Here is a 27001-nt window from a genome sequence, read left to right as displayed (position 1 = left end):
TTGAAGCTGCTGACACTTGGCTTGCTGGGGACATTGGTTGGACCAGCTAACATTTGCTGTCCCTTCCTCTTTAAGTCAATCAAAAAGCCACCCTATCTGTTAACCTTGGCAGTATTTAGCTTGTAGATCACTCTTAAGTCCTCTACCCCAGGATGTTTTCATACAGTGGTTAAATTAATGATTCAATCAGCCCAATTAGCTAGATTTTTAATTGTAATATATATTGTATTATCCAAAGCCCAGAAGGAAAGGACTGTATTTGCCTACTCCATGTTTTCAATCTGAGGCCATTAGTAACTTCATGGCGGTATGGGCTAGTCCATGATCTGATGGAGACTGGTTTAAATTCACTCTTTTGAGAACATAGAAGTTAGTTGATTTCAGAAGTGTGAACTCCATAATATTTGGTATATTAATAGCTACTAAATGTATGCCACTGAGAGAACCTAAGCATTTCATCTTGTTGGAAATTAGATCACATTTAGGATATGATTACTCAGATGGAAAATTAGCTTTATCTTTAAAAAATATCCTATGTACTGACAACTTTGAGTCTTTGAGGGATAAGTAGATCAGCCATGAAACACAAACATTTGTTGTCACATCAATGGCAAGAAGCCTTCCTGGTTTCATTTAGGAGGGTTTGATGGTTGTCTTCAAAGTGGTTGGAAGCTCTAACACAATAAACACTTTGAAGCACAATCCTTTGTCCTTCTCCTGCCTTAGGCCTGCCTGTTTCTGGCATAGATTAGCACTATTTGTCTTTTTTTCCCTTTCTTTCTTTTTTTCCTTTCTTCCTTTCACAATGGAAGAGTTTCTCCTTAATGACTGCCTTTATTCCATGTAAGTACCAAACTTTTTAAATGGTTTAGGCTGTGGGACTCAACCGTGTTGATAAAACTTCATTAATGAAAGGTGCTTTCCATGGGAACTTTTGTTGCCACACTATAATATTCGTGTTAGAACATTGGGTCCCCTATATAACAGTGATGCAGGCACCACCACCACCATGACAGCAAGAATTACAGCAGGAAATTAACTCTAGCCCTGGGTGGCTTTTTCATTGCTCTTTTCTGACAATGATGGGACCTTCTCTCAACACTTCCCCCGATGTCTTCCTGAGAAGTTAGCTAAACCAAAAAAAATTCTTCATCATTTTTGTTCACTCAGTTGGCCTAATATTTCACAAAACCACCTCCAGACTTCAACTGCCAAGTTTTCTGCAAGAAAGATGCTTCTCTGGTATCTGTTGAGATAATTTGAAGTCAGGGTGGAACGCTCAGGATTATGGGCTCTTCTTGAAATTGGACATCATCAAACGAGGTAGTTGTTCATTTCTAAGAAGCCTGAAACAGCTCTGTGGTTCTTTGCTTGTGGACAAACAGTTTGCCTTTCCTATTTTTCTTACTGTAGGCACTAATTACAAAACAATTAACAAAAGCCTAAAAGAGTGTAATGGAGAATTTCTAATGAATCCTGACTTACCATGGCTGAAAGAAGACTTGGAGTTGGATTAAGGTAGAAACACTGGAATTCTATTAAAGGAGCTGGCGCTTGATTTGATAGAAAAAAAGAATTATTACGCTATTCTATTCCCTTTTTCAGTTTGTAAAACTCCTCAGACAATTGTTTTCTAAGAAAGGATTAAACTCCTATATGAAATGGATTTTGATGTTAAATGATGACACATTCTCTTTCTCAGTCCCATATATATGTGTACAGATATCATATATACACACACATAATCATACATATCATGTATACACATGTGTGTCTATATATACATATATATGCATATTCGAAGTATTTTTCTATACCTGACTTTAACTTTGTTTTCTTTCAGTAATTTTCACCTTGATTATGATAATATCCATATAAATTTCATTACAAGGTTACTAGTTTATAATTCAGTGAAGCGTTTACTTCATCCCTAAAATGTATTCATTATTAAACTTGGCAGGAAATAAAGGCTAATGCAAGTGCTCATATATGTACCTGCAGGCACACACACACATACATGCACACACAAATGTCCCACTGTCCACAAAGTAAAATAAAGTACTTTGGAATACCCCTAACAAAATATGAGAATAGCAAGATAAGACAAAGTAATAAATATAAAGCAAAACCAACAATTCCCATTTTCTAATTTAAAAATAGAAACTTTCCTACTAAAGTAAAAAGGGTTTAGGATAAATTTACATGAACTTGGCATTTCACTTCAAGATTAAGTGCCAGTGAACTATCTGGTGAGTATGAAGTATCTCTGTGTTAAAAAGTTAGAAGTGACTTCAACACTCAATCCACTTACCCCTTTTTTTTTACTACCTAAGAAAATTAACACAAAAATGCAATTATGGAAGAACAAAAAGAAAATTAACTTTAGATTTGAATATAGACCTCAGCTGGAATTTTAATTCCAATTAATATTACTCAATCATGCCTCAAATTCATCTGTAAAAGCAGCAATAACACCTGTTGTGCAGGGTAGTTAAAACGATGATATGTGAACATCAAATGAGGCCATACATGGGACATTCCTGGTCCAAATGAGCAGTTTTGGAAGTTACTTTCTCCATACAAACTCTGAGATGGGCACAGATAATAGAGAAAAATTATAGAAGAAAAGGTCAACCTATGAATTAATGTTTGACCTTACTTCTGTAATTCCAAATTCCAACTCTGTTGGTCCCGGTAATAAGACTAAGTACATTTTTCCCCATGTATATAGTTCTCTAACTCTAGTTGCTCCATGCATTTCCAGTTTTCTAGCTAGAAAGGAAAGGAGGAAGAAGGAAGGAGGGAGGGAAGGAATGAATATCTCTTTATTTCCTGTGGGTATTTGCCACTATACTTGAAGAAATGGGAAATCAACAAAAGAATAAAATATAAATATTGCTGATCCAAGCATCTGCAGCCCATTACCAGCCTCTGCCATGGCAATATCTATTCTTTTTCTACTTGAGCTCTCTCACTCCAGCTTTTGTTCTCTCCCACATTCAGTCTGTTTCTCATCCTCTTCTGGATAATTACAGTAAAAACAAAATTATCACCCAGCAAAGGACGTGTCAATATGTGTGCAAAGTTGATCACGGAAAATGAATAAGACATAAAATAAAAATAAAAATAAAAAATACATCCCAAACAGGTCTTTTTATTTAACATAAGGCCAAAGAAGCTATCAGGCGTTGCTGAATACTGTCCACTAACTGTACAAAATATTGACTGCATGCCTCGCAAACACCAAAATATCCGCTGGAATGCCATAGAAATAAATAACTTCTGCTATAAACACATGAAAACATATCAAACTGTTATCTCTTTAAACATATTGTAAATAAAAAAATTACCAGTACTTCTACACAATAAATATTAAGAAACCATTGACATAGTTGAAATGCACTCATATAAATTAACAACTTTAATTACATTAGCCAAACAGACATTGGTTAAAGAACTGCATGTAGTATGCAAACAAAACAAAACAAAACAAAACAAAAAACAAAGTAAAAAACCAACAAAATAGAAACAAACAAACAAACAACATCAACCACAGAACATAAAAAGTTTTAAAATAAAACAGGCTTCAGATTATCTTGGCTTTCATAATTATATTTTTCTTTTAAAGAAAAATATCAACCCATTGTCAATGCACTGTTTTTCAAAGCATTTAAATAGAGGGTAAAACCCATTGGAAATTAATACAGAAGAAATGATTCACTTTATGCATAAAAAATAAATAATAATATAGCTGAGACATGTGGTTTGCTTCTGCTCTTGAAGATGTGAACAGCTTCTAAGCATTCATTTTCTCTGACCCATACAACAGCTTCTCAGTGATACAGGGTTTAATTTAAACACATACAATGTCCACCCCCAAACCTTCTGCCCACATCTACAAGATTTATTTATTTTGTGGGTTTTCAGGGTGACTAAGTTTTTCTCTACATTGAAAAGAGAAGTTGCCAAAAGGTGCACAGGAAATCATTTTTTTTAAGTGAGTATGATAATGTGGGTCTGTGCTTAATACAACTGAGACATATTTGTTCTCTGTTTTTTAGAGTCACCTCTTAAAGTCCAATCCCACAATGGTGAAAAAAAATAAAAAGGATTTGTTCTACCTTTAAGGAGACTGCAGGGATTCTACCTGAAAATGGAGTATGGAATCAATCTTAAATAAATATGAAATTGGTTGGTCTTCTGGGATAAGAAATTCCCAACTCAGTGTGCTGAAATTCACCTGACTTTTTTGGAAAAAAAAAAATAGAAAATGTCAATTTGGTCCATAAAACACATATTACTATTAAAAGATATTTAGAGACAAATTCTTTTCAGAGCTTCTAAGATTGGTGTGGGAAGATTTTTAAGAGCCTAGAGTTTAGTCTTAGAGAAAGAGTGAGGAGATAGTAAGGTTAGACAGAGCCACTCAGTTTCAAGAAAAAAACATACTACTAAGAATCCCATATGTTAGAATTTAAAGCCTTTACTTTTGGCCTCATGCTGCTAGGTGGAAGAGTGGTTGTTCACAGGGCTTGTATTTTCCAAGATTATTAAAGATGGTAAAATGCTATCTTTCAATGTTATCAAAAAAATGGTAGCAATTTATACTTCTATTTCAAAGCCATATAAATTTGACAAAATTAAAGTTTGTGGGTGTTTGATAAACCACTCAATATCCAATTAAAATATGGAATAAGTTTCAAATAAAATATGGAATTACATTTCTCTGCTTCTGATAACTGTGGTCACTAATCAACCCCCATGTTATCCCTGATATGTCTAGGACTTAGCTTAAAAAGATAGCAGTTGTATTTGAGATGAATGGGAACTATACATGGGTATCAGCTTTCTTGGTAAATTTCTGCTTTTTCCATGGCCTTGACCATCTTTGCTACTGCGCAGTGAACCAGGACTTAATCTCTTACACTGTTTCTGCAGGTTCCAGTACCAAAGAAGACACGGTTCAAAATACTGCCAGTTTTCCAAGAAATTTTGTAAAGTTGAACACGGCCATCTACTCTTGCCTTAAAACTTTTCTCACCACACCCACCTTCCCACATGCATGATATCCAAGGTCGATAGACCTGGGTTAGAATCCACTCTCAAGCTTCTCATGCAGTGCATATTGTATTTTCTGCATAAGAAAGGGTGGCCTCTAGAACACAGTAAGTTTATTTGCCCAGTAGTGACGTTGCCTACATATAGCCAAGTGTTATAGTATACCAACTTGGTATATTTTTCAAGGAGAGCTAAACCACCTTTTGTAATGTTTGGTTTCTCACTGTTATCTTCTTTTCCTATAATTAATTTATTTTAATTTACAAATTGACATAGGGCTAAAAGCTTCAATATTTTACAAAATATTAATTAATGTAATTGTTCCCAATTATTAGAAACTTTTTTCCATTTTTCAAAATATTTGCCAACTTCACACAAATGTGTAAAAACAGGGCTCTTGATTTTCAAAAGCACATACATGAATAATTTATTAGCTATTCCAGGCAAGCTAAATACTAGAATAAACTAGATAAAAACTTGGCTTTAAGCATGTACTTTGATATTTATAAAACAAAGGTTTTTTTTTTTCTTTTCTACATCTGAATCAGTACAAATTTACACATGAAGAGTTTTGGCTATAAATTAAAATTTTAGAGATTTTTACTACTGCCCTCATCTCTGCCTCCTCTTAACTGTTCTCTTCCTTACTCTCCCTCTCTTAACACCTTCTCCCAAATTAATTATCTTTTAGTTAGTGACGACATTATTTTTCCCAGCTGGTACAGGTAATATTTCTCACAACCAAGCCTTAATCATTTTTAAAAAATACACTCAACTCAAATTCTGGCCTAAATATTATTTTTCTGAAAAAGCTTCTGATTTAAGATTGATTCCAATAGACACTAAGTTGGAAAAACATCAGCCCAGAGTTTTGATTATCATCCTGTTTTCCCCACAGGGGATAACTTGTAGAAGTGGGAGGGGGCACAAAAAACAGGAGGAAATTTGATCCCTGTACAACGAAAGAGGGCCTTGCTGAATATTCACTGGAATTTCCAGGCTTTTTCCCATCCGAATTTTTGAAATGTGCCCACCTATTTCAGAGTAAAAGCAAAAACTATAGCCTATCCTTCTTAAAAATACTGTGTTTTGCACACAAACATTCATTGCTTTAAGAACATTAAAAAATGACAGCCTGAAGTGCTTAAAATGTGTATGGACATGGTACAATACATGTATATATACATACAGATATGCATATGCACAAGCAATGTATATATACACATACAAGCATGTAGTTCCATGAATTTGATTGAACTTGATATCCAACAGTGTACAACTACTGTACATCCAGTATGAAATGTCCTGTTTCATGGATGTAAAAGGAGTCAAAAACCAAACTTCTCAGGTCTTTTAAGCCTGAACACAATCCACACTTCTCAACCTTGAATCCCAACCCCTGACTCATTGATGGTGAATGATACCAACCACAGACAGACTGTTTAAAGGCTCACACAAATGTCTTTGGTGTATGTGTCTATTTTTTAAGGTACAAAATAATAATAATAATTATAATTATAATAATAAAAATAGCTATTTTGTGTGCTGTAGCAGTTCTTTTATAGCTCACATTAAGTGCAGCTCTTAAACCCCACCCCCACCCCCAACCAAAGAAAATACTTGTTAAATAAGGATTAGACAGGTCAAACACCATTGTAGTGCAAATAGTAAACGATTAAAAAAAAAACAACAACAACATTTACAAAATATAGAAATGTTTGGATCCAACAGATGGACAAACATATTCCTTTCAAGTATCTCTCCTTGAAGAAAATAAAAATTAATCAGATTACTTCCAATACAAAAAAGTCTCTCTTTTTGTTCTCTCTCAGGTAAACAGTTTCAAACCTATTAGGTTGCATAGTTCTAAGATCATAAGCACCTTAACGAAATGTAACTTGGTATTCTTTTTTCCTTGATCTTTCACTCTTTCCATACTTGTTCTCAATTTTTTAATGTTGTTTTGTTTTGTTGCAAAAGTGGTACAGAAAAAGGAAGTGTGACCACCTGCACACAATTGTTCTTTCACCAGTATGTGTATCTATGTAATGTGTGGAAATGCCTGTGTGTGTGTGTATGTGTGTGTGTGTGTGTGTGTGTGTGTGTGTATGCTGATATACACAGAGATAAGTGTCACACAGACATACCTTATGACCTGGGTAATTGGGTAGGAAAGTGCCTGTGATGGGCCCTTTCAAACTCATGGCTTTCTAGATGCTATTTGGGTTGTTCTTGTCCACACTACTGCAGACTAGATTTGTTGATTCAAGGCTCACAAGGGAACCACAAGGGGGGAAAGGACAATACCCCGTTTAAACAACTGATGTCATCAGTGTGATTTCAGAAGAAATAAAGGGTACACCATTCTCCCTTTCCCTCCCAATTCCTTCTTTTTCACTGCTTCATCTCTGAGCCCTGGCTAAGGATTTTTTCCACATCTTCCTTCATCTGTTTCATCCAGTTTTGTTTTTAATTTACTTTTGTTTTTTTGTTTTTTTTTTTAATTTCTATTTTTCTGGTTAACTCAGAAACCTTAAAACTTTCTTCATTTTGCCACTGTCTTCTCTGGACAACTCTTGCTCCCTTTCCCCCTGGGCTGGGCAACTCTATGAGCACCCACACTCCTCCACGATCATGTTCTGAATGTCCTTTTTGATGATGTTTTGACCATCATCATAGTACAACATGGACATGGGTCTCAGCTTGGTGGGCACACAGCACGATTTGAGGTTGGCAAAGGGGCTATGGCCCCGCATGCGGTAGTGGTTGATGACTGTTGAGTGGAAGGACAGTGAGGATCCGGACGTGCCTGCTATATGGCTCGGGCACTCACCCTCGCAGTAGTTGGCATGATAGCCAGAGGGAGCAATGATCCAGTCATTCCAGCCGATGTCCTTGAAACTGACAAAGAACTGTTTCTTACAGCAGATGTTGACCTTGCCATCACACTCCAAGCCCCGCCGACGCCGGCGATGAGGGTGGTCTTCAGACTGCCGGGCCTGCAGCATGAGGAAAGGTCTGTGCGACTGCTCCTTTTCCTCATCTGCTCCTGCCCCACCTTCACCTCCACCCTTCTTTTTCCCTTCCCCCTCCTCTTCTTTCTTCTTCTTCTTGCCCAGGAGCACCAGGCTGGCGCCACTCTCCTGGCACTGCTCACAGGCAATCCGAACGTCCAGGGAGCTCTTGCCCTGGTCCAGCAACCTCTGGATGCTGCTGGAGACAGGGAAGACGTGCCAGGTGCTCTTCCGAGCGTCTACTACTTTTTCAGAGAGCAACAGTTCACTCCTCTCCCCCTTTAAGCCCACTTCCTCGGCCTCTTCCCCTGTGTCCAAGCTGCCCTGCGGGTGCTTCTGCTGCTGGAAGAGGCGGATGGTGACTTTGGTCCTGGTCCTGTTGGCCTTGGGGACTTTTAGGAAGAGCCAGACTTCTGCACGCTCCACCACTGACAGGTCACTGCCTTCCTTGGAAATCTCGAAGTGCAGTGTCTTCCTGGCTGTTCCTGAAGATGAAAGACAGCATAAGAGAAAACAGGGACACCTGTTAATTCCAACATTTACACGCACTCACAAATTTCAGGCAAGCAGGAGTCTTCCGTGATAGACCCTCTTGAATAGGGGTCAGCAAATGACGGCCCACGGGCTGAAACTGTTTCTGTACTGCCTCCAAACTAAGAATGGCTTTTATACTTTTAAGTGGTTAAAGAAAAGTGATATTTTGTGACATGTGAAAATTATCTGAAATTTAAACGTTAGTGCCTGTAAGTAAAGTTTAGTTGGAGCACGGTTATGCTCATTTCTGTACATGCTACCTATGGCTGTTTTTGCACTGTAATAACCAAGAACTGCGTAGCTGCAACAGACTGTCTGGCTCACAAAGCCTAAATTATTTACTCTCTGGCCCTTTATAGAAAAAAGGTTTTAGACCCTTGCTTTAGAATGAAGAGGGCCTGCGGGTCTGTGTCTGTTGACTAATTGCTTAACCTCAGTTTCATCTTCTACGAAAATGGGAGTGACATAAGGACATTTGACCTGTTAATCTCACAGGTTTAGGAAGGTCAAATGAGATAACATAAATGAAAAGACACTGTAAGCTCTAGAAAGCTAAGGAAATACTATTCTCAGACAAAAATGCAGCCCCTGGCCCCGCCTCGCTGTGTAGGTCTGTGCAGTCGAGACACACTGAGCCAGCCTCCTCTTCCCTTGTCACAGCCTGATTCGTCCCCCATCACCTCTTTGCTGGGTCACTGCAGCAGCATTTTCTTTACTTTGCCTCTCCAGCACTAAGGAAGGCCTCCTCTCCATTCATTTCTCCATGAAGCAGCTAAAGGCATCTTTCCCACAGGTGGATCTGATCACATCACTTCTTCTTGAAAGTCCTTTACTGAATTCCTATTGCTCAGTATCCAACAGAAAGTGCCTGGGACTTTGGGCTCTGTACATTCTGTTCCTCCCTTGAATGTCAGCTCTTGCCCAGTCCTGTTCTCTGGGGTCTAAGGCCTTGAGAATTCCACCCCCTCTCTCACCTGCAGGCAGTGACACCTGCTGTTCCTTCTGCCTCAAGTGCTCTTGCCCCAACTCCAACATACCACCCTTAGTGCTGCCTTCAATAATGTTTCAATTTTCAGATTGTTTGGATGACAGTTCATCTAGGAGGCTTCCCTCACATCACCTCTGCCACCACCCTCCTGCCAGCCTAGTTTAGAATGCCCAGGGTCTAAGGTCACTATCATAGTCTAGTTTTTAGCAGAAAGTAGCCAATGACTTGATTACTTATTAACAAATGAAGGCGTCCTTAGCATTGAGTCCTATTAAATTAAGAGAGCCACCTTGTACCTCTGAATCCCCCATTTTTGCCTCTGACCCATTACAGTGCGATTAATGGGCACCAGAAACATATGTCAAATAGCAGTCGCTGCTAATGGACAGGAAATCTCCACATTGTCAGGGCAATTGAATTTAGCAACCACTCAGTTCTAGCCTAACTCTAAAATTAGAAAGTCACCTATTTCCTTCTCTTTTCCTAAGCAACTGTACGTTTAATGACACAGCAATAATTACTATGAAAGCAGGTATCCAAACTAAAATTTTTTGATTAATCAAATATTTTCCCTCACTTCCATTTTTCCCACTTGGTGGCATATAGAAACATATCCTCTTTTCCATGACCACGGACCTCCTTACAACTGTCCGCCGTACATGTATCCCATGCACAAATCTGGGAACAATCTTCAAGAAGTTCATCTTAGAACTTGCAACTCCCTGAGAGGATCTCCCTGCCTGGATTTCTATAGTTAACGGAAATCCAGCCATACTTATCACTCGAGGCCCTGAGATGTTTACGGTACTATAAATTTTAGGCACAGTTTCAAGTTCTCTGCAGCAGAAGGCAGGCTTTTCTGTGCATTGCGTACTGTAGATTCTGTTCTTAATTTAACACACTCTGCACACTGTGATTATGATAGTGGTAAATTCACTGAGGCAAGGGCCAAGCAGGGCTGCAGATGGATATGAAAGGTTCTCTGGCATCTTTCTATAAACTTACGAGGATGCTGGCCATGATGATGGTGGTGGTGGTAAGGGGAGTTCCTCTGACTCCGACCTCATGTCTTTGGCAGGAGTTGAAATGAATAATAAAGCTGGGTTTATGATTAGATAGAATACCAGAGCAGAGAGCAGTTAGAGGGAGAAGCTGTCTTATTTTAGGAAGCATGATCACTTATTTTTTCAAAATCTGAATTCGATATTCCCCTTTGCTAAGAATTGGTGTGGGTTTTGTTGTTGTTGTTTGTTTCTTAACAAAGTAAAAGAGAAGAAGATTCCCAGAAGCAGAGCTTCATCATGCAAATCTAAAAAGGCAATCAGCAGCTGATTTTAGAGTGGCAGGGTCCTGCCAAGGCCTTAGGAGAAGGCCGAGGGAAACCTCCCAAGCCTCGGATAACTGGCCTGGAGGGTGTGCAGATTACCTCCAGCGTGGGCACATCTGCCTTGCCCCATGGAGAATGTTAACAAGACACCTGCTGTTTCCCTTCTGCCTCTATGCAGGACAGCTTCTGAAATCCTAAACTGCACAGGGTGTCACTCCAAAAACAGAGATAGTAGCTGCTAAATTAGGGAACCCAGAGGGCACAAGGTTGGATTTTGTTTTTCTAGGAAAGAGTGTGAAACTGGAGCATCTGACTAGTTCCCCGGATAGGGAGGCTCACTGGGTTTGGGGTAACTCATCCCCATGAGCTCTACTCTACTCTCATCCACACCTGCCAGAAGGGGTCAGGGTGAAGGCCAATGGACAGCAGTGCTGACCTGCACGCAGTGGACTTTCCATGAATAACACCCAAGGCCGATTGCAGATGTTTGGGTGGGGGTGCCGAGGGGGGGTTACTTGGCTGACTAGAATTAGGTACAGCCGTGTGCAAATTGCTTTTGTAGGGCTAGAGAGGCTGAGGCTGCTGGCTTCCAGTTACACAGCCTACAGGACAGCCCCTCATTTCACAAGAGCAGGTTTCTGATGCGTGATCTAGCCCCACCCCTTCTTCACAGGCAGCTGTACTTGGAAGCAAATGATTTAGTGTTCCTGAGAGAGGATTGTACAAAGAGAGTACTCATTAGAGGGGGCTCAATCTGTCAGGTGCTGTTATATTAGGATCAGAGAGTCATCATAAAATGACTTTCATGCTGGTCTTGGCTGATAATTAACGGCATGGCATCGCCTGCGTATTGTGGAGAGGCAAGGGCGCTGATTTATGCATCCGTTTAATTATCTGAATTGAAAGACTGTTCCCTGTATTTGCATCCACTGCCTGCGTGCTTTCTCTCTCCCCCATATTTCTGACATTTGGATTTTCCCCCTACTAATTGACATGCCTGTCGCCTCCTTCTCCTGGTGTCCATTTCTGGAACTGCTATTTGTATATTGCATGATATTTTATCAGGAAAAAAAATAAAACAGAACTAATTTCATGAAAATGCTGTTGCCATAATGCTCAGGAGAACAGGGGGAAGAGAGAGATTCAAGTCTTCCTAATGTCTACCTTATATGCAGGTACATTTTACAAGTTCTATTGTATTCTGACTTATTAAGCAGTGCATATTTCTTTCTTTTACATTAGCTTTCATTGCAGAAGGGTGTGGGGAGATGAGACTGCTGGAAACTGACGTGGGATTGATGTTTATCAGGGCTGTAGGCTTCAGAAATATATTACAGCCTCGGAATGTCCTAGGTATGAAAAATATAAAAAATAACAGGTCAATTTATTATATTCCCTTTATCTCTGTATTACCTGAGAGAGATTGCTCTACGGCAGTGACACTTTCAAGATGCCCCAATCCTCCAATCTCCATGCATAACAATTTGAAAAAGGGAAGGGTGACTAAGGCTGGGATGTTCAGGATCAATTTCTAATCAGTTTCAGGTTTCACTCAGATATCTCATGCTGTAAAATCTTGAAATGAATGCCTTCCCATAATGCGCCGTGAGCAGGTTCTGCATTAGTTTGTACAGGTGCGACCTAGGTTCCTGCACTATTACCTAGCTAACCAGATATAGCTGGTTGCTTTGCTAACCTTTCATTACCTACTCTCTGATAATATTCTTTTCATCCTCTGTGCTATTTTTTCCCTCCCGAGGCTTGTGAGCAAGGCTGTATCACAGCCTGCTCTGCCTGAGTAATTCACTAAAGAAGTCCCACGCAAACCCATGTGGGTGATAATATTTCATCACTTAAACCTCTATGAGCTCAGTGGACACATACCAAAGAGAGAGAAAAAGAGGTGCAGAAAAATGGGCAAAGAGAAATTTTGTACCTCACAGGGAATACCTCTGAAATGCTGCCGGGTGGGAAGGATTGGACAGAAGAGGGACTGTGTAAGCTGGAAGGAAAGATAGCTGAAAGGGTGTTTGCAGCACATTTTCCTTTGCTTTCAGAATTTTTAAAATGTTTTGAAGAAGTCAATCATGAAGGCATGCCAAGGGTTAAGCAACTAAGCCCCTTGTTGTTCCCTCCCCCTAAGCTAAGATGCAAAATGCTGGACTCATCCAAAAGTCCAGCATCTCAGATTTGTGGGTGTATGAACATTTTCAGTTAAATAAGCAACACACACATGCAGTGTTTCGATTTAGTTTTGTTTTCCTCACCAGGGTCCTGCTTAAAATATGTTGCTCTTTTACATATGGGCAATAATTATGTCTCTAATGTGAATGTGGAAAGCCTCGTTGTTTATAGAACACATTTAAACTTACCATGGGGTGGGGGTTGGGGGAAGCCTCCCTGTAAAAAGCATCTGTTCCTTTAATTTTCCATTCTTCATCAAGATTTCACTGTGCCTAGATATGGTATAGTCAATGGTAAGGGTATACACAACTACCATTTACAGGGTGCGTTCTCTGAAGCTCTAACTGCATTTGGACTGCTTCCAGGGGTTTCTGCAGAAAGCAGCAAGTGAGATCTTAAGGTTATTCCTCCTTTGACCTACAGTAGAGGATCTTTCCTGCAGTAAACTATAGGTTTGACCATAAATTATCTTGATTAATTTTTAGCTTTGATGTCCCTCCTTAGGGTCCATTATTGATTTATAAATGCCCAGCCGCAAACATATATCATCCATGCCTCTTCCATTAAAATGGTGATGAAAAAGGTTAAATATTTCGGGAGAAAGGGGTTTTGGGTTCCTACAAGTAGCAGAAATTCTTAAGGTTCAACTCACAAAATTTCAGAGACTTCTTCCAAAGTTCCTGAGAACTTCGGCACTTTTGATTTTGGACCTAGGAACCAGCGGAGTACGAAGAATTCAGAACTACAGCTAGGAGATCATGTGCAAGTATTTTTTAGCAGAAGAGGGGCCAAGACAAATATGTGTTTTCAAGAAAAGTGCCTGGGAAGGTATTACTGCAGTTCTTTAAATATTACAACGGACTTTCCACCCTGGCATCTCCACCACTCCCAGCCCAGCCCATCTATTGCACAGGCCGCAGACCACTATTAATCTCTTTTCCCATCTTTCCCCACCATTTCTCTCCACACCCTCAGTTCGGAAACAAACGCATCCTCAGAAGCTGAACACCATGTTCCCACAAGGCATTAAAGAAAGAAGCTTTTTTCCTCCCTGTTTGAAGTCACTTGTCATTTGTCGCTGGTGGAAACTGTTGATAAGGCAGGAAAACTAGGCAACAAAATCAGGGGAGACGGAAGATGTTTTTGTTACGACCCGGGAGACCGTATTAGGGAGAGACTTGTGAGCAAATCAGTATCGCTGATGATTCATGGTCACATTTCTCCCTGCTCCGCTTTGTTTGCTTTTGAAATTTATCACTCGTCTGCCTTCCATAGAGCTCCGGAATGTTCACATGTATCACTAGAATTTCCATTTCCTTTCCTTCTGTCTCATTTAATGTGTTACAGGTAGTCATGCTTCTCCCATCTCATAAATTCCTAACTTTTTCTGCAGGATGAGAGGGAGCAGGAGGTAACTGATTATCACCAAGATTAGGGCGCTACAGACAGGGGCTTCCAGTAGGCGCAACTGCCTTTCCCTGGATACACTGACAAGGAGCAAAAGTCTTTGGAACGCGCCCTCTTGTGGCCGCTCTTCCCCATTATTCACGGAAGAGAGCGAGTAACCCCAAGGAATCCCTAAGAGAGGGGTGATTCACAGAAAAGTTCAGAAGATGGGAATGGAATGGTGGGAGTCAGCTTCATTTTGAGATGGCTTTCTTGGGGTGGGGAAAATGGTTATCCAAGCAAAGCTTCTTGGATCCCTGTCTGAGCAATGCAAACTTCTAACTCAAATCTTCCATACATAGTATCCTCCAAGGGGTAGACTTAAGTGTTGCACTCAACAACACCTAGGCTACGTGAGCACATCCATTTCTTGGTGTTCCATTTGTCTTTCCCTATTCTTTCTACAACAAGTGCTATCAATTGCTAAGCTAATTACCAGAACCCACATCCAGGTTTTACAGCATATGGAGACTCAGAGTTACATTATTATTATGCATTGATTGACCAGCTACTGTCATGAGTCAAAACAAAATAAAAATAAGCTGTATCAGCCAAAAAGGCCACTGAATTTAGCTTCATTGACATTTATAGTGATAGTTTGGCTTACCCATCCCTTCTATCTTTCATTGTGAAGAACTCTGTAGGCCTTAAGGTAAACATTGAGGGTTTTGTGCCAGCCATGCAAAGAACACACTAACCTTGGTGAGAAATCTTGGGTGATGTGACATACATAAAAATAAAATCATTTTTGTTTGTTGGGATACATTTCAGAGAGCCTTAGGGTGATTCCCTGCTGTTTAGTCAATAACAACTCGCATCAACTTTACAAAAATTGGGCACTTTCTACCTAAACAGGATGGGACAAACTCAGTTAAAAGAGTTCTCAGCACTTCAGTTTTTGCAGGCTCTCTACTTCTGTAGCCATGCCTTGGCTTTATCCAACAATGAAGGAGAGAAAAGGCAAAAATTAAACGTAGCCTCAAACTGAAGAATCTTGAGGTTGAAAGGGGTCGCTATGGGTCTGCGTCTGTGGCATGCTCATGGGCGACAATGTCTGGATTCTATGCTGCACAAAATGGTTATAAGGGAAAGAAAAATGCATTCTTTTTTCTATTCTCCAAAAACTCTTGACATTCCACATAGTTGGAATGTTATTAAAGTTGAATTATTCCAAAAGCAACAAGACATAGGTCTTTGCTATTCATGTTCATATATTTGCTACAATCATTCAGATGATAAATATCCTTTCCTGGATTAGCAAAATCCGCAGCAAAATGCTCACGTGGTTTTCTGCTTGAACAGTAGACTGTCCATATAGCAATTCATTAAATATGTGAAATTACATTAAATCAACTTGAAGTTGATGTGTGAAATCCCTCAGAGAAAAATAAGCAATTGTAATAAACGTTTTCTAAGAATCCAAAGTCAAGTTGTAAAGTCAACCATGAGTTTCCCATTACAAATCTTAAACTTGACTCAACGTGAACGTCCAACGAATCGCTTTTTTAAAAGTCGCTCATTTTCTTTCAAACTAAACACCTAACTGAGAAGTAAAAAAATGACAAGATCTCATACACCTGAGAGAAGATTGGCACAGGAAGGAAGACCACACATAAGAAAGAATGTAAATGGTCAAATTTTTTCACTGCCAAATCTCTAAATGCTAAGAGAGTGATTCGCTATACAAGTCCAGTAAGTCAGAAAGAGGGGCATATTGCTAGTAACAGTAGTGCAGTTAAAAGTGGTCAAAGGCATAGGTACACTTAGTCATATGACATGGTTAAAGGCAACTGGATAGGAGCTGTCATTGAATCCATCATGTATGGAGGCTGGTATATAAAAACACGAAGCAACCCTCTAGACCACTGAAATCTGTTTCACACGTGCAGCCAAATATCACAAATATTTTCTTTTTTACCTTTTCCCACCAGAAAAGTTGAGAAAAAAAAATGGGTGTCAACTTGAAAAGTTCCAACCTAGCTTTCTTCCTCAAAAAACTCCAGAAGATAAAGTCTTAATGATCATGCCTTTTGGGGCTGGGTTAAGAAAGAGCTTTAGGGAAAGAAAGTAGGATCTCCCCTAAGTGAGAGAGGCTTCTGGTGAGACAGCCAAACTGGGAAGCTTGTAGGACACCAGGGCTTCTCCTGCAAGGGGAAGCCACGCAGCCAGCAGGCTATCTGCACCCCCAGAAAGATGCCCTGGTCTTTCATGGTTTTCTTGAAAACAGAACATCTGAGTCAACAGGTTTTCAGATTGGAAATTCTGAGTGTTGCCTTAATTGTTTATATTGCTGCGGCAAACTTTTAAACAAAAATGCTGGGAGTCCCTGCACATACTTTACTGGCCATATGCTCTACCAAACAAAACAATGGCATTCCTTTCAAATGGAGTTGGCAAAAGATGCAATTCTTTAGCCTGGCATTACCATGAAAGTAACACGGTATTAACACATCTGTGTGCCTGACGTGCATGGGCTTGCAGGCATGTAAATGACCTGTGTCACTTAACTATAAAAATAGCCTGCCTCCAAGTCCATGGGCCCATACTTTTGACAGGTATTGCTATTCAGCAACAGGTTAGTGTGGTCCTGGGCCAATGATTAGAATCTATTTATGAAAGTTCTTCCTCTTAAGGATTGAGTGAGTTCAGCGTAGTATCTGAGAGTACTTTGTCAAGGTTGCGTTCCTTGGCAGAGAGCTCTTAGTAACTTTAGAAAGAACAAAACTGGTTTATTTATTTATTTATTTTTCTTTCAGAGAGCAAAAGTCAGTGTCCCAAAAGTAACTGCTGGTTCAATGACAACTGTCCCCCAAAGTAGCTCTTCCCTGTCTTGAATGTGATGCCTGTGCACTTATAGACAGTTTCTAAAGGTAAAAATGACTGTCACTCATAAATATGCCCTGCTTCTCCAATGTGGCCCCAGATTGGACTTTTAAAGGGAAAGGTTTGTTTTAAAAGAGTGACTTCATCTGTGCCATTCCACTCCAATCCTGGCACACTCACCCCTCTACCCTCAATAAAAACTTGGATGGGGTCCGGAAGCCTCCTCTGCTCCCCAAGCACCCGAAAATGCCCCGGCTTTCCTCCGGCTGCTTAGATCTGGTTTCACGGGCAGGGCAAGGCAGCCCCTCACAGTCTGCCTTCCAGCTCAGCATTGGCCCCGAGCTTCCTCTCTGTGTGACCCGCTGAGTTTAGTAAGTGTAAGCCAGTCATCTCCAGGCAGAGCTCGACAGAGAATTCCTTTTCTGTAAAGTCCTCTCCCCCTCCCCTGCCTGCCGTCCGTCGGCTAGTCCGCTACCATCACCTAATAACTAATAACCTTCCCAGGCAGTTTCCAGCTGAAGGGAAAAGAAGTTCCTCCTGGGACTGTCAAAGAAACATATTTTACCCTCCATCCCCCCACCCCTCCCCACCCCCTGCCAATGCCAGCACCAACCTGACTCGGCAAACGTGATGATCTCCGAGGTCTGCTCCATAAGTTCATTCATTTCTGCCCTCCTTCCAATGTCATCCTCTATCTCCACATACCCGTTCTCCCCGACTTTACCCACATGAAGCTTTCTGATCGCATTCAGAAGCGCCGCCTTGGGCACTGGCTGGGTGACATCGGGTCTCTTCTTCAAGTGCAGCATGTTTAAAATGTGCTTCTTGACGGCTTCCACCATCTCTGGCTGAGAGTTGGGTACATCCTTTGGGAGGGCGGCCAGCGCACAGGACGGACAGTCGGGGGCTGCGCTGTGCCCCTCGGATCCTGGGGTGGGGGAACTCCTCACTATAATCCAGCAACTTGCCAACAGAAATCCTCTCAGCCAAAGCAAGGGCATCCTGGCAGCAAAAGTTGTTGTGATTGCCTTTTTAAAAGGCCCTGCTTTTCCTCCCCCCTCACGCGCAGGTTTTTTTGTGTGTGTGGGTTTTTTTTTTTTTTTTGGTTTTTTTTTTTTTCCTTCTCCTCTTCAGCAAATTCTCTGGAACAAGAACAAAAAGTTTTCTGTGAAGTTTTGTTTGCAGGTTCCTCTCTGAATGCAGTCAGTGCTGTAGGTTTGTGGCTGTCAGGGAGGAGAGTTCTGACTGTCTCCGAGTAAGAGAGAAGGAAGGAGGGAGGGAGGGAGGGAGACAGGGAGGGAGGGAGAGACAGGGTGGGGGGGAGACAGACAGAGACAGAGAGAGGATGGGAGGGAGAGAGAGACAGAGAGAGAGGAGAGAGGGGGAGAGAAGAGAGAGGGAAAGAAGGGGGGAGAGAGAGGGAGGAAAGGGAGGGGGAGAGGGAGAGAGGGAAAGGAAGAGAGAGAGAGAGAGAACGGATTGGCCCTAAGTAAGTGAGTGAATGGAGAGGGAGGGAGTTTGCTGTGAGTAGGGCTGTGATTAGGGAGGGAGGGACAGCCCGTTTTCTGACAGGCTGCTCTCCTTCTGCTCTTAGCTTCCTCACAGACACCTCTCTTCAAATATCACCATTTTCGGGGGTTCTACTTTCTCTTCTAAAATAAATTCTCCTAATTTTGTTCACTATTTTTTTTTCTTTCTCTGCCCAGTCTCCTGGTTTCACCTTCTTCCTTTTTTGGAGGGGGGAAAAGAAACCCCAAACAAACACAGTGTCTCAATCAACAGGGATGACTTGATTGAAAAAGTCTGTTCCCACCGCCCCTCCACCCTGCGAAGCCACAGCCCTAGGTGGTAAAACGCCCACCTGGCCTCGTGGTGGGGCAGAGGGTGCAGGGAGGTCCGGTGGACAGGTAGTGGAGGTCAGGGAAGAGGGACTCAGGGGTAACAGAGGGTGCCTGGGCCAGTGGATTGTTCTGGCCTCTGATGGGATCCAGGGGAGATGGTCCTTTCCCCCCATTCATTCATATTAAATGTTCAGGTCATCAACACTGGCAGGCGATCTGAGGAGAGCGCAATGGAACTTTTGTTTGGGGTCATATAATACACTCCACTCTTCCCAACTGTGAAATGCAGCAGGGCACTGAAGGACCAGAGGGCAGGCAGCCTGTCACCAGCCCAAGTTCCAGAAGCGCTTTCTCCATCGCGTTCAGCTGCCCCCTCCTGCCGGGGACCCACTCACTCTCACACATTACAGCCTACCACCACTCGCCGGACTTCACAGATAAAATGCAAAATTCTCTTGGCCTTTCCCACATCCTTTTATAAAAAGAGTGCACTCCTATGACTTGAATAACTGGTCCCATGGGAAAAGACTCTCTAAAATATATTGGCAAATTATTTTTCCCTGTCATGTGGTAGTTTTTTCAGCTTGCCCCAAGCCTGTCCCGACCAGTGCATTCATAGACAGCCTCCTTGACTGCTTCTTTTTCCCTCAAAGAAACAGTGCAAATGAAATCATCATGGATTTTAGTGTGCACAGAAAAAGAAAAATGTGAATTTTTTTAACAATGCCTTTCTAAGACTTAAAAAAAATTCTTCCCCCTCCCCTTTTTTTCATTTTCTGTCTTATTGCTTTTATCTTGCAGAAGAATCTTTAAGGGGTCCATCTGTTAAAGCGTTCCTTCCCTCTCGGTTTCTTTCCCACACATAAGCCCTCTTGGTTTCTGAAGATACACTCAGCTTATATCTGACACCTAGTGTGTTCATAGCATTATAGTCAAGCAATGCAGTTTAGGTGGAAAGAGTTAATAAATATCATTACTACAAGATAAGATCTGAGTGCAAGGGGAAGAGGGCAAGAAAATTGTGACACTAAGTTAAAATTACAGTTTGCACAGGTTAACAATGCTTTCTGAATTATATATACTGTCCCCTTTTCCAAAACAACTATTTGTAAGACTTTTTCTGTTACAAGTAACCTAACACCTTTGGGGTTTCAGCTCCAGAAACATCAATTACTCCACCATTATTGTTAAGACTTTGTCAACATTGCCTAAAAAGCCTCATATCTTTTACGGGGATGGTGAAAGAGAATGGGGGAGGCAGGGGACATTTGTGTTACAATGGTTTTATAAAAAATCTTTGTACTATAATACTTAACATCATCCACCTATTTGGAGTCACATATACAGTACCCAAAATGTTTTGTAGTCCAATTAAGTTTTACAAGAAAGTCTGAAATACAACCAAAAGTTTAATGGCTCTAAACAACTCAAGAGTCCTAATAGCAGCATTTAGATAAGTGCAACTTATCAATATTTGGATTCTCTCTGCATCTGAGTATGTGTGTGTTCCCTGAATTTACTGTTTGAGAATGTAACTCTTAAAAATAGCTTTCTCTTTGGCATATGTACTTGTATATATGTGCTGAGTGGGTTGTATAAACATATAATCTATTTGCATGCTCTAGGACTATTAAAAGCTATATTAACCTGCCTGAATAATATAAAAACGTACACACCACAATGCACATTGGAAATGCCAATTAGTTGTAAAATTCCTCCTAGCTATCCTATCTTTGAATGTGTAAAGAGCTCAGAAGTAAGAGTTAAAAAGCATTACCTTTCTGGTCCCCACTCTTCCACCAGCCGGCTCTTGTATCATGTGGTAAGAGCTGTCTGAGCTCCTCTTCATGGTATTGGCACTGTGAAGTTTTATACTGTACTACTTATTTGTACACCACACATTGGTACCACTGAAACAGAGGAGGGCTGGGGCTTTGTTTGGGATTGGTTGGAATCAGCATGACATCAGCGGATGACTGGTTTTTCCAGTGTGAGACATTTCATAATTCATTATCTAATGGAAAGCCCTTCCTGGCTTCTGAGACACTACTGGGTGATGCACTGAGCCAGTGAAACCTCTGGCTAGGATTACTCTACCTTTTAGAAAAACATTGGAATCAAATAGATATGTCTCAATGAGTGTGTCCAACTTTCAACTTTTACTACTCGCACACACGTCTCATTATATTCAGGTTCGGTTTTATGTCTTTACATAAAACATCTGTTACTTCATGAAGTTGCTTCTATTTACAAAGTATTTTATTGTTTCTTTCAGGAAAGAAAATTGTTAGTGTTCTTTACAGGGATTCTAATTTTATATTTTTAAAATAAGCTATTTCATTGAGGAAAAAAATTGGGAAAATCTGTATAATCATATGATGATGGTCTCCCCCCACCCCAACCAACTTACACCATTATTTTACATCTTGAAATTGAGTGCCTGCTTCATAAATCAAGAACTTTGGAAATAGTAATTCTCTTTAAGTGAACTTCATGAGTATCCTTCCCAGGTCTTTAGAATCCCATTCTAACTAACCAAACACACACACACACACACACAACAACAACAACAAAAACCCTCATGCATCATTCTTTTTACCAGAAATTCAACTCCTATAATTTCTAAATTGTTACAAATATAACAGCAGATTAATGAAAAGAAGTGAACACTCCTTGAAATAGGGGTAAAGCTGGTCAGGCTTTTTTTTGTGGGGGAGGGGTGTTGGTAAGTCTGGTAAATAACACAGGAGGAAGGGGTCCTCTGACAAGAATGGTGAAGGGTTGTTTGAAGGACTATAGTCGAAGTATAAGCCCAGTTCTCGTGACAAGTTGGATAAAATGTGCAAAATTGGGAGCTAATGAGAGCCATATGACCAGATATGTTGTTTTGTATGCAGGATTTAACATGCATAAAATAAACTTTTCACTGTGCCCACAAGCAAAATATAGAGGCTCTGGCCTCCTGATGTGTGGCTTAAGCAGGTTCCATTAGGACACCAGAAGTTTTCTGTGTAAAAGGGTCTCTCTTGGCTAGATACAGAGAAAGTGTGGGTGCTGAGCTGCATGGGGGTGGGGGGAAGGAGTATTCTAAGAACTGCATATGCAGAAATGAAGTAGGAAAAAAATCATTAGGTTGTAGAGGAAGAGAGTGAATCTGAGTGGCAAAGACAGAAATAGGATTAATGATGGTGAACTCCAAACCTGCCCCTCAGCTTAGCACTGGGTGAACTCAAACCCTTTATAAGAAAGGAACTTCTCCACCCTTTTTGCTGAGAATTAGTGGAGTCAATGACCTTCAGGGCATCTAAACTCACCCCTGACCCACACATGAACCCTAGTGTCCTGAAAACATCCCCTCCGTCCCCACACAAAGTTGTGTGTGTGTGTGTGTGTGTGTGTGTGTGTCTAGGTGATGTGGGGTTGGGGTGGGGGCACAAAACAAACCCAGATCAGATCCCAGTTCCTCTGCTCACTCACTGTGTAAACTCAGGCCTCAGTGTTCCCATCTATAAAATGGGATCCATGATATGAACCTGTGGGGGGTCAAGTGCAGCCGTCAGATAATAAGTGATACTATTTCTGAGAAGCCTGGTGGCTCTTCTTAAACATGGGTGTCACAGGAATCTGCAGCTCTCTGACCAGAGGAGCCACAACACAAGTGTGACTCTGAAACTCCGCTGGCCATCTGATGCCACCGAGTGCCCACCTGCCGGGCCAGCCTACCAGCCGTGCTGCAACCTCTCTGCAACCACCTGCACCACAGTGGCAATGCCTCCTAGCTCGGTGCAAATCAAGGTGGGGGTGGTGGAGGAAGCAGGCAGGTTAAAATAGCTTCTGTGGAATATTCTAGACTGGGAATCAGCTTTTCCCTGCGGAACTCAAGGGCCCGGGGCACAAGCTGGTCAACCCAGTCCTGACCAGAATCTCCTTCTCCTTCCTTGGTTTGGTTTCTCTTTCACTTCCCCCTCCCCCGGAGCTTCCCCGCACCCCAGGCCCTTCGGGTCCCGGCTTCTCGGCCCTGCTACTGTACCTTGAGCAGCACCTGCTGGCAGCTTCCAGGGATCACGCCGGAACGCGGCCGCTGCTCGAGCCCAGTTCGCAGGATGCCTGGAGCCAGGGCCAAGCCGGTCTAAGCCGTAGCCTCTATTTTTACCCTGAGCACCAGCAAGGGCAACTTCTTTTAAGAGCAGCTCTTGATTTTTCCCCCCCTTTTGGCAGCTAAAGAATTCAGGGAGGGGAAAAAAATCACTGTTCAGTGAGTGCAGCTGGGAATCTCTGAACCCAGCCCTGAGTGCCAGGGAGTGAAACCACAGCAAATGTCAGGGAGCGGGACCTGCGGAGGGGCCGGCTGGCTCCCCGCGGACAGAGGCGAGCCGGGAGCGCTCGCGCACCAGCCAACTGCCCCCTTCTGAGTGCGGAGCGCGGTCCTCCAGCGACTGCACTAACAAAGTGGCCCGCTGCCACCGCGTTATTCACCTAGTGGAGGCGGCCTGATTTACTGGCGACTTCACAAACCCAACTCCACGCTGGAGCATTTGCATGGCTCTGTTCTCGCCTCGAGGAGCAGCCACTAGCGAACCCGGTGGAGCAGCTTGCTGCGAGAAGGAGCCGGGAGGGAAACTGTGGTACCTTATTTTACTGTAATTGCAAAAGGAACGATGTGCCAGAGATTTATATTTAGAAGTTGTATGTTTCTACTTTTATGTAAATGGAGCAATTAGGGCCTGTCTTGCTGCTGCTAACTCCAATGCGTGTGCATTGCTGGGGAGCTGGTGTTTTCAATCACAATTAGTGAGCTGGTCAAAAAACAAAGTTCGTTTAAGGATAAGAGCTCAATTGTGCGAATGGAGGAGAGGCCAGCGTTCGTGTGCCGGCCCGTGGCTTACGGTGACACCTAGCTTAGGGCCACGGCCAACCCTATAGTGGTGTTTACCTGTGGCAGCAGCTGTCCCTGTTCAAAATTGGCATAGATAAGGAAGCAAGAATGTTCACTTTTCTTCTCAAGCAAACCGTCTGTCCTTCAGCTTTCATCCACGCTATTAATTGGTCTCTTTCCTCACTACTCCTGGAGCAAGGATACAGGCCCAGGAAAGGGAGGGGGGTTGGGGTATTTTTCAGGGCTCTATTATTTTAGCTGCTGCTCACGGATTGCTGTTATTCAGTCAAAGATACAAGCCAGGAGACACGAACGCCCCAAGCAGGTGACTGGGATGTTGTTCTCTGATTCAGCTGAAATGACACAAGTCTGGGGGTTCAGAGGCACGGACAAGAGTGCTGACGAGTCACGGTGTTTTCGTTCCTTCCTATGAAAAAATCTGTTTCCAAAAAAGCATGATTTCTGGTTCATCCCGTCTGGGAAACAGAACATAAAACGTGACTATGGAGAGAAATCAAAAGGACTCGAGGTGTTCCCAGCAGCTGATGTGTTATTCTGGCGCTCGGGCCGGAAAACCTGGCCTTGTTGGTGAGAGGTGACTCCCTCCAGAGGCAGCTCAGAATCCAGAGAACGTGGGCAGGATCCAGAGTACTATTTGCTGCAGGGAGACTGCGAGAGTCTGTGATGAAGGGTCTCATCAAATGGTTTAAATTGAACACGGGATTGGCAAACACTGCCTGTTTCCTGGACAGCCAAAGCCTGTACATAGCTTTGACTGAATGTTAGGTAGAAAGATTTGGGACAAAGGAGAATCAGCGTTTCACATTCAAAATTGAACCGGGAAGCTGTTTTGCTTTTAAGTTAAATCAATGAATGAATAGCTCGAAACAGAGAGAGAGAGGAAAGCATTAAAAAGTCCCCTAAAATTCATTGAGAACAACAGGGTCAGAAATGGTTAATCTGAAACTTGACTCCTAAGCTTCACATTTCTTTCAGAACCACCAGAATATCCCACAAGGCCTTTTGCTATGTAAGAGCACTCTGTTTTTAGATTATTTGGAAATGTTGCTTTCTGAACCAAGGGAACCCAGATACTAGAACTAAAACAATTAGGGAAAAGAGAAGGAGGAAGAAAACCCAGTAAGTAACCTATTACTCTTCATTCTACAGCAGTGGTTCTCAACCGGGGCGATTTTGCTCCCGGGGGGACATCTGGCCATGTTTGAAGACATTTCGGTTGTTACAGCTGGGAGGGAGGTTCTACTGATCATTAGTGGGTAGGGCCCAGGGATGCGCTGAATATCCTACCATGCACAGGACAGCCCCTAACAACAAGAAATTATCTGGCCTACAGTGTTCATTGTTCTGCAATTGAGATACCCTAATTTCATATTATAATTGTAACGTTTCACCCAACCTTCTCCCTATCCATCTCCAAGAGGCCTTGGAAACGAAGAAAAAAAAATTGCAACTCCACAAAATACTAATAATTCAAGTGATTCTGCTTCCTCTTGCATCTTATGTTTTCTGATTACCGAAGACTACAGATACAATGTTCCTCTTGGGCAACCTCATTGTTCCAACCAACTTTAACGTATGGCCTCAATACATTTTCCTGCTGGCTTTTTGTTCTAACCTAAAGCAGAATCTTGGTGACCAGCAACAAAATGAGATGGGCTGGCCCACACCCAAGTTGTTAGGAGACAAGAGACTCATGCAAAAGAGTAAATGAATAAAGGATTGAGTTGTTCATTTTAGCAATTCAGTATCAGATAAATCCATGCAATAGAGCATTCCCTGAAGTAAAATTCACAAAAGTAAGATTACCATGCCTTTCTCCTAGAGCAAACAAATATGATGTAGCTAAGATTTTATTTGTTTAATACCTTAGGGGAATGACATGCAATCAATATCCAAAGAGATAAAACAGTGTTTTGCTAAATCTTAATGGCTGTTGCAAGCAACATTATATTCTTCAAACTTCCTTTGTAAAAGGAAGCGGTGTGGCTGCTAAAGGAAGGCCATGCCCTTCCAGGTGTTGCTCTCCTGTGAGGACTGGGGAAACTATTGTGAAGGATTCCATCTCATGGAAAATCATAAGAGTAATCAACAAGTATCGGTGAAATGCACAAAAGGGAAGTTGCCTGGATGAAACTAGCTTAGAACCGAAATCCTGTTGTCCAGACAGTGAGTGCTTACTTCCCTGGTTCATCACTTAGCTCCTGAGTGACATGGGTCATCCAGAAAGGAAAGGGTAGGTCAGAGATCGTTTTAAGATGAAGGGAGCCATGAGGGGAATGTCTTAGACACTCTGACGCCGTGTCATGTCTTCCAACGTGTGAATCACCGTCTCCTCAGGTAAATGGTCATTTTGGAACCAAAGGCCTCAATCAACTTTCAAATGATTCAGAAATGCCTGGACTTCTTCCCAAGAAGTAACCATGTAGTACATGCAAAAAAAAATTCAATATTGGGAGAAATACTCATTTACAACCGCTATATAAAAACATATATTGAAAAAACCCAGACTAACTCAACCTGAAGAAATATGCCCTCAACATTCTTCCTGACCAATATATATTTCAAAATTGTTTATCATGACTCAGTTCTAACCCAATCAGGAAACATCTGCTTCAACAATTTATCTTCCTATTGCCCCAGAAGATTATTGAAAAATACTCCCCAAGGAACACGGAACAGATTGTTGTAATCATTTTTCTCACCTGGATCCCCTTGGGTAATAAGTTCCATTGCTGACTTGAAGACATGGTGGTTTAGCATGTAGATTCCATTGGACTGATAAGAGAGCAGCAATCTTGATTTGCATCCACTTTTGGCTGTCCACAAAGATCCCCCCAACAACCTGTTCCCAAATTGCTGCTTGGAGGGAAAAAGCCCGACAGAAAAGCC

The 27001-nt window shown here is 41.8% G+C and overlaps 1 protein-coding gene across 3 annotated transcripts; it reads right to left on the bottom strand.

Annotated features, from left to right (window-relative positions):
- Positions 1-3134: 3134 nt before the first annotated feature.
- INHBA (inhibin subunit beta A) lies at positions 3135-23618 on the bottom strand. 3 transcript variants are annotated; one of them, XM_063609638.1, is made up of 4 exons: positions 23549-23618; positions 23246-23433; positions 17988-18516; positions 3135-8557 (listed from the first exon to the last, which is right to left on the bottom strand). In XM_063609638.1, the coding sequence occupies exons 3-4, from the start codon at positions 18373-18375 to the stop codon at positions 7665-7667; spliced, it is 1281 nt and encodes a 426-aa protein (XP_063465708.1). In that variant the 5' UTR covers positions 18376-18516; positions 23246-23433; positions 23549-23618; the 3' UTR covers positions 3135-7664. The 3 variants fall into 3 exon arrangements, with proteins under 3 accessions (XP_063465708.1, XP_063465709.1, XP_055149327.1); XM_063609639.1 differs by lacking the exons at positions 23246-23433; positions 23549-23618 and adding an exon at positions 20993-21078; XM_055293352.2 differs by lacking the exons at positions 23246-23433; positions 23549-23618 and having other exon boundaries at positions 17988-18877.
- Positions 23619-27001: the final 3383 nt, after the last annotated feature.

Source organism: Symphalangus syndactylus, chromosome 9 (assembly GCF_028878055.3).
Source record: "Symphalangus syndactylus isolate Jambi chromosome 9, NHGRI_mSymSyn1-v2.1_pri, whole genome shotgun sequence".
In the NCBI taxonomy this organism is placed as follows: domain Eukaryota; kingdom Metazoa; phylum Chordata; class Mammalia; order Primates; family Hylobatidae; genus Symphalangus; species Symphalangus syndactylus.
Note: the sequence above shows the minus strand (reverse complement) of the source record. Positions and strands in the feature narration are given on the sequence as shown.

Excerpts from the sequence above, each read along its gene's own strand:
- INHBA (XM_063609638.1), bottom strand. The coding sequence starts at position 18,375 with ATGCCCTTGCTTTGGCTGAGAGGATTTCTGTTGGCAAGTTGCTGGATT. Across the intron at positions 8,558-17,987 it reads CATCACGTTTGCCGAGTCAG|GAACAGCCAGGAAGACACTG; the intron begins GTTGGTGCTGGC and ends TTTCATCTTCAG.